Source organism: Solanum stenotomum, chromosome 10 (assembly GCF_019186545.1).
Source record: "Solanum stenotomum isolate F172 chromosome 10, ASM1918654v1, whole genome shotgun sequence".
In the NCBI taxonomy this organism is placed as follows: Eukaryota; Viridiplantae; Streptophyta; class Magnoliopsida; order Solanales; family Solanaceae; genus Solanum; species Solanum stenotomum.
In genome coordinates, this window is record NC_064291.1 from 56,593,957 (window position 1) to 56,601,901 (window position 7,945).

General features: G+C 34.7%; 1 protein-coding gene across 1 annotated transcript; it reads left to right on the plus strand.

The window, feature by feature from the left end:
• Positions 1-734: 734 nt before the first annotated feature.
• Positions 735-5,517, plus strand: LOC125841907 (uncharacterized). The gene is made up of 5 exons (XM_049521096.1): positions 735-885; positions 984-1,093; positions 1,191-1,737; positions 2,964-3,091; positions 4,767-5,517. The coding sequence occupies exons 2-5, from the start codon at positions 1,013-1,015 to the stop codon at positions 5,193-5,195; spliced, it is 1,185 nt and encodes a 394-aa protein (XP_049377053.1). The 5' UTR covers positions 735-885; positions 984-1,012; the 3' UTR covers positions 5,196-5,517.
• Positions 5,518-7,945: the final 2,428 nt, after the last annotated feature.

Consider the following 7,945-nt stretch of genomic DNA (forward strand, 5'->3'; position numbering starts at 1 on the left):
AAGGAAAAAGCCCAAGTTTATCTCATCCCTTAATGAGTAATTGGGCTTTTCATGTAAAGGCTTTTTGCATAAAGCAAGGCCCAAAGGAATTTTGGTTGTGCAAATATATTGAGTTCAAAATCCAAGGCCCAATCCACAACCCCCACCCACCCCCTTCATATGTGCAATTTTGACAAAATCTATTTACTAGGGTGAATTTTTGCGAGAATTCAAAAATATATTATATGAAATGCGATTTACATATATTTAAATATAACAAAGATAACATACGAATTCAGAATTGCGATTATAAATGTGTTGAGAAACACCATTTATTTTGAGTTGTATTTCCTTTTTAGCAAGCTAAGCATATTCTAAAATTATTGTTCAAGTTAAAAATAAACTCCAAAATATTGATAACTTGTTTGTGTTGCACATGATCTAACTTTTTAAGTGTCATTTTGTTGATTGAATTAGTATAATTAATTTAAGCATAAAATTTCATATGGAATGGTATAATGTTTGATTAAATGCATATTAATGGATATATAACTAATATAGTGGGTCAAGAATTATAAACTCTCAAATTTAAAATTCTATAGAGACAAAATATATTAAATAATTTTTCTCATTTATCGTAGCTTTTGTGAAGTCAGTCGAGATGCGCGACCGAAACATCAAAATTTTGTTTAAATTATTAAAACGTCAAAATAGTCAAGTACAAGACTATTCAAAATTTCAAAGCAAATGAACCAGTTCTTTGCAAGTTGCATTATTTTCTGTCACTTTTCATAAAAAAAATAAAAATATCTGCTAATGGTGGAATCAAAACCCTAGATTTCTCTCTTTCTCATCATTATGGCTTCCCCAATTTCAAATGCACAAATTTAGTCACCAATCATATAAGTAAGCGCTTTCGATTCTGCTAATTTTTTCAATTTTTTAACGTACAAATCTGTTCATGTTTGCCCAGTATACTCAAAAAAAAATTTCGATTTTTGTAGTTTGAAGGAGCTTATTGTTCTATAAAAAGATGCATATAATTTATACTCGTCGAGTAATTATAGCTTTACTCATTGCTTACGTTGCTGCTGCTGCTGCTGCTGATTTAGAGGTAATTAATAGGTAGAAAGAGAATTGATTTTTGTGTTTTAAGCAAAACCCATTTGATCAATTTTAAGTATCATATTGATTGTTTATTTGTGTGTTAGATCAATGGAGCTGAAAAAACAGGTGTAGATGGAGTGATCTTGAGTAGTAATAGTAGTGTGAATGAGAAATTAGATCCAATAGTTACGAATAGGAAAAAGGATGTTCAATTAGAAAATGATAGTTCGAATAGCGGAATGAGGTCAAAGGAAGCTGGGGATCGGAGGAAAATGAATAATAGTAGTGAAAGTATTGGTGAGTTGGTGAATGTTGTGGGGAAGAACAAGTTAGATGATAGTAATGTGAAAAGGGGTGATGAGAGAGGAGGGTTGAAAGAAGGTGAAGGGGAGAAGAAAGGAGACGATAGGGGTTCCGAGAGAGATGACAGGAAAGAGGATGTAAAAGAAGCTGAACAGCAAGAGAAAGCAAACAATAGTAGTTCTGGGAAGCTGGAGGAGAAGGGAAAGGTTCTTCCTGATGGAATTCAGTCTAGAGAGGAGATATTGCCTGCAAGAAAGGAGAGCTTTCATGGAGAAGAATGTGATTCATCTTATAGTTGCACAATAGAGGAAAAGGCATTGGTTGCATGTCTAAGAGTTCCGGGAAATGGTACGTGTGTGGTCCTTCAGATTTTCCATTTATAGATATATTTGCTTCCTTTCATATTTTTATCAACAAAGAAGTTGTGGTTTGTCTGTACATTATGGCAAATTGGCAATAAATACTTTTGCCATATTTTCCTATAGCTGATTAAGTGATCCAAATTTATCCTTTTATATGTCATTAAATATGTATTTGAAGTTACTTGTAAACTTTGAATGTTCTTAAAAATATGTTCATGACTCAAAATCAGAAAGTGCTCTGTGCTGGAGGACCGGAGGCAGCCTTTAAGTTCATTTATTGAATTGGCATTGAATATTTTATTTACACCTTCAAGTGTATTTTGAAATTTCTTTCTTATTTTTAGGCTGCCTGCATATCTTTGTCTTTAATACTCAATTCTTGTGCAATAATCTTCAAATAGGAATTAGTATCACTCTCTCCTGATAACTATAGTTATATTATTTTTCCCCTACTTCCTATCCCAAAAATTGATTTTGTTCTGCTCCTGTTAGTCAGTATGATCAGTTATTGTAGAAGTCTAGTTTCAGTACTAAATTTAGAGATTGTAATGATAGACAACTTCCATGGCTGGTTACTTCACATAAACTGTGTCAGTGAAATATTCCTATTAGTAGTTTTGGAGAGGGAAATGGAACATTATCCTTCTTTGAATTTACAGTTTCATATCTAGCTTGAGAACATTCTTTGATGTGCGGGAGTTATCACGGAAAACGGAAACTAATTGGAGTTTTATCAATTTGTCAACTTTGTCTCAAAGGGCAAGGTCACCGCAGGCACTGCTTTCGTCCCCTATCTGTAAAAGAATAGTGACTAGTTATTCTATTCACATCTATTACTCCTTCTCCTTGCATCAAGTCCAAAAGAAGTTGGGGTAGGCCATGGAAATCCACTGTCAAAATAGGTAGAGTTAAGTGGACTTTCATGCATCAGCATTTATCATGCGCTGGAAACTATTGCATCAGCTCTTGTACGATATTAAACATGTAACTTGGCGCCTCCAAAATAAAATAGGTGCTGCTTCATCTGTATGATGTGTGCTCGTGATACATGTCTTTAGCGAATGGCTCAAAGTGTTCCTGTCAGTATAGTGTACCATAAGTAGGATATTCTCCAGGTGGAAGTGTCTATCTTGTAATCAGATGGATTATTCATTTTTCTCGTTAAGTCATGCCAATTCAGTTGGAGTAATAACCTGTTGCTTTGCCTTGCAGAATCGCCAGACCTCTCACTTTTGGTTCAGAACAAGGGACAAGACACTGCCAGCATTTCTATTATGGCTCCTAAGTTTGTAAAACTGGAGCATAACGAGATTGAACTCCAAGGGAAGGAAAACAAGAAGGTAATAATACTTTTCTAGCAGTATCTTAGAGCATTCTGAATTAAATCTGATGAATAGGTGGCCACCTTGAATGTCGAGCTTCCCTACTTGAAACCCCATTGAGCTTAAATGCCCTGAAAGCCGAGAGATTTTGACTTTTTGAGGATATAGCTCTTTCCCCAGCATTGATGTTCTCAAAATGGATTTGCTAATAGTATAATTATGATTTGCCTTATCTCATTTTAGAACTTTAATCAAGTTCTTACTTTATCTAGCACCCACTATTGGAAAGAATGTAGAACTAAGTGAGGAAATGGAGGTTCTGGTTATCTTAATAGATGGAAAAGACTTACCAGTCTCTTTAAATGGTTATCTTTGATGAATAGGTGGCCACCTTGAATGTAAACCTTCCCTACTTTAAACCCTAAGCTTAACTGCACCAAAAACAGAGATTTCAGGCAATATTTCTTTCCACGGTATCGATGTCCTCCAGATGGTTACCCATAGTATAATCATGATTTGTCTTGGGGAAAAGATTATGATTGCTCATTTGCTCCTTTTCCTCTCAAATAATAGTGACATCAATTGTAGCTATGGTTTACCCCTTCCTTTAAGTGCTGTCTTTCGTTTTAAGTAGAAAAAGATGGCAGAGTTTAACTACAGCCGCAATCGAGAAACAACCCCCCCTCCTTCCCGGACCAATCTGGAAAATTGAGCGCCTCTGTCAATTCAACCATGTTATGATATTAATTATGTATAACCAATATGAACTTTATGGACCTCTGAGAAAGTATTTCTGATGATGAATCAGTATGATGATATCTTGGTAGTCTGCTAGCAATTTTAAGTTGAGGTATGTCTGGGATATGTTAGAAACCTTTTGATGGTTTATCTAAGTTTTAGCCTTTAGGTAGCTACAGCTTATGAGTTTGGTGCACTGCCCTTTATCAATACTTCTTGTGTTGTCATTCTTTGTGTTGTTTGCATGAATGGGATTTTGCTGAAGTAGATATATCATTTTCAGTTGTAAGCTGTAACAAATACATTTTCTTCAGTGAGTGTTTCTCAGGTATATCACATTTTGAAATGATAATAAAAGTCCAGGAGTGATTATGGCTTCTTGTTTCACTCGAGGAGTAATTAAAGGTTAATGAGCTGTTTTATCATCAAGCTTGTTGATATCTGCGCAACACTGCTGCTGCTCAGACATATGGTTTGATGCCATTTTATTCTGAGGTTCTTAAAGGGCATAAAATATGCAGACTGGTCCGCTGATCTGAACAATGGAGAAGAGTGACTAAATCTGTGTATTATTCATCTGCCCGAGGGATCTCCTTAATTACTATCAGATGAAACATTCCTTGACCAATTTTTCTGTTTTGCATTCCTTTCAAAGTTGACTAAATAAGGTAGCATTATAGACAGTTCATGAGTATTGGTCACATACCAATGTCACATGGATATATCCCGTTTATTTGAGAGTCGACCACCTTTTGTTGATGCCTGATAAGAACTTGGGAATTTAAAACTATGTAATTTTCTCATCAAGAGGATTCATCACTTAAAAAGAACTGTTTGAAAAGCTAGTAAATGGTGATTTCTGAAGTGTTCTGGCAAAGATTAATATTTCAAGTCTTAATTTTGCAAGTGTTTTACTATTTTTAACACAAAGTTGTGATGCTTGCTCCTGATGCAGATGAAGGTTTCTATAGGGAATGGAGGAAATGACAACATCATCATTCTGAAGGCAGGAGACGGTCAATGTTCACTTGATTTCAGGGGTCTGATTGACAACGCTGATAAAACATCTCAGTTCAATTATGTTCTCCCATCCTTTGGAATAATGTGTTTGGTTGCAATTGCATTAGTAGCTACAATCTTGTCGTACATCAAGCGGAGGCTTCTAGTAAGCAATGGCCACACGTATCAAAAACTGGACAATGCTTTACCAGTTTCCAGTGGCGGAAAGGTAGAAACGCTCTCAACTGATGGATGGGACAATAACTGGGATGACAATTGGGACGACGAGGAGGCACCCAAAGCACCATCCTTGCCAGTCACTCCTTCACTCTCTTCTAAAATTATCTCCTCACGACGGTCTAGTAAGGAAGGCTGGAAAGATTAATCTTGATGAGTGTCCGTGAAATGCTTTCTTTGCATCAACCATTTTTCCCTTCCACTTGGTAAGTATAGAGAATAGAAATGACTTAATTGCACAGTAGTCGTGACTCGTGGCATTACGATTCAAATTGTGACCTCTTGCCATCTCGGGTTGCCCCCTCGGACTCTTCGGCTTCAGTATCTTTGAAAGAGGGAAGTCCCATTTTATGGGCTTGATGAGAAATACCCTTTAGCTTGAGTTTCTTTTTACTTTTTTTCCTTCCAACTTACTCAGTATTCTTGCTTTTATGGGCCTATAAAGTCCAAAGCATCAGTATAATATCCAAGTGTATGATTATGTAATGTCAAAGAGGCAGAATCTTGTACTTTTTTTTCTTCATAAAACGTTTTCTTGAGTTGAGGGTTTATCGGAAGCTGCCCCTCTGAGGTAAAGGCAAGGTCTGCGTACCTTATTTTCCGTAGACCCCACTTATGAGAATACACTGGGTACGTTGTTATAAAGAGGTGGATTCAAGATTTCAAGTTAAAGACGTTAACATAAATACAATCACTAGAGAAACAGGTGGATTGTCACATGTTATTTATGATAGTTATATGGTTTCAATAAGCATTATTGAAGTTTTTTGTAAGAGTGTCATAATTTATATGAGAAAAATTAAATAATATCATGGGACTAAAACAATCATAAAAGTGATTTTTCTATCAACTGTTTGTCACATGATATGTATACATCAATGACAGATTAAACACTTAGCAAGATGTTTCTAGACCCTCTTTGCGCAGTTCAATATTCACTTTGGAGTCTCGATTAATTCAAACATTTTCTATTAAGATTTTTTTATTTATTTAAAGGACTCGAGCCTAAAATGGTGATTAATCCTCTTAAATATAAAGGGATTTTATTCATTTCAGTATAACCTTCGATAATTTACTCTATATTTAAATATCTCGTTTTTTTGGGTCTTATTTCCCAAATTAATTAGCTTAATTTCATTAGGAGGGAGCTTTCATGTTTTGACACGTGTCGACTCCTGATTAGATCAGGCTGGACAAAAACACGTGCTATTGATGTGGGCCTGCCACATGGTGGGGTCCAGGATAAGAACATGCACGAGAGATCACATGTTGCCACACGTGTCCCGTGATCTCGCAATGTTAATCACCGTTGTTTATGATAGGTACATAGATGAAGTTGTCCACTGGGACCCACTCACATAACTATATGATGGTAAATTTTTGGTTTGTGTTAGTTCCAACAATCGATGGAGCACCTTAGTATACGATCGTACATTATAATTGAGAGTTCGGTTACACCTAAGGCTACATTGATGTTGTTGTTATTGTTCAAACGTGTTTTTTATGTTTATATTTACCTACGTTTTTATATAATGTCCTTTTCGTATAATTATACAGTGTAGATTCAATATCATTTCAGCGAGTACGTTGAATCCTTTAAGTATATTGAGGGTAGCAACCCACTATCCCTTGGTACTTTGTAGGGTTTGAACTAGAAAGTTCTTTTTTTTGTGTGTGACTATATATACTAGGGAAAAAGGATAAATATATCATCAAATTACCGTAAATGATATGCAGATATCCTCTGTCATACTTTTGGGACATTGGTGTCTCGGCCATCCAAAAACTAGAGCATATATACCGTTCACTCTAACGGAAGACTAAATAGAGACATGTGGCACAATCTTATCTGTCGATCCAATATTTAATAAATGTCGATCGGTGAATAAGATTATGACACGTGTATTTTCATTAGTATAAAGGATATATATGCTCTAGATTTTGGACGGCAGGGGCATCAATGTCCCAAAAGTATAACGACGGATATCTGCATACCAGTTACGATAGTTCGAAGATATATATCCCTTTTTCCTATATACTAAGGCATATCTCACAAAAATATAATATATAAAAGCGAATAAAATCTTGAGATTCAAAAGTCTTAGGTAGATAAGGATCATGGCAGAATTCTTGTCTGACTGTCAATCTTGACATTTTTATTTTCGGACTACCCTATTATCAAGCTCAAAAATATGTGTAACAAAGTAAATTTATTACACAATTATCCATAATTTTCTTGATGCAAATTTATAATTTTTCTATTTTAATTTATTTATCTTAATTTAACTCGACATGAAATTAAAACGAAAGTAGTTAAGTGTAGTCTCTGTAAAAGGACGAAAAACGCCAAACCGTTAAAATAATAATAATATATATTTGGGGGATGAGCAAGTAGTTACAAAAAGATGAAGGGCCCAAATGTCAATTTTTAGTTTAGCAGGGAGTAGGGACGTTAAATGTAACTATCTATACAATATCCCCTTAGATTCTCTTGTCTCCTTAACTTTTTGCAATTTTCATTTTCCTCCCCATAATAAAAAATAAAATACATATTCTATCCCCAACTTTTCTCATATATTCCGTCTATTTATTTTTATTTGTTCATTTTAAATTTTACACGTTTCTTACAAAATAATAATTACTATAAATACTTTATTACAATACTTATACTAGTTGATGTATATATACATTTTTAAAAATTTGATATCTTATATTCATATAATTTGATTAATTTAAATTCACGCTACGTAGGACCTCACTTTTTTTTCCCTTTTCTTTTCTTTTGGCTTTTCAACGGTCGCACTTAGAAATCTCTGCATGGGAAAAGTGAACAAAGAAGAAGTTTGGGAGATTGTGTTATTTTTTTTACACTTTTTTTTGTGGGGCTCTATGCTTTGA

What these genes read in the sequence shown, in the direction of transcription:
- LOC125841907 (XM_049521096.1), top strand. Translation starts at nt 1,013, where the DNA reads ATGCATATAATTTATACTCGTCGAGTAATTATAGCTTTACTCATTGCT. An exon ending in CTGCTGCTGCTGATTTAGAG is followed by an intron (nt 1,094 to 1,190) that starts GTAATTAATAGG and finishes TTTGTGTGTTAG; the next exon opens with ATCAATGGAGCTGAAAAAAC. An exon ending in AAGGGAAGGAAAACAAGAAG is followed by an intron (nt 3,092 to 4,766) that starts GTAATAATACTT and finishes CTCCTGATGCAG; the next exon opens with ATGAAGGTTTCTATAGGGAA.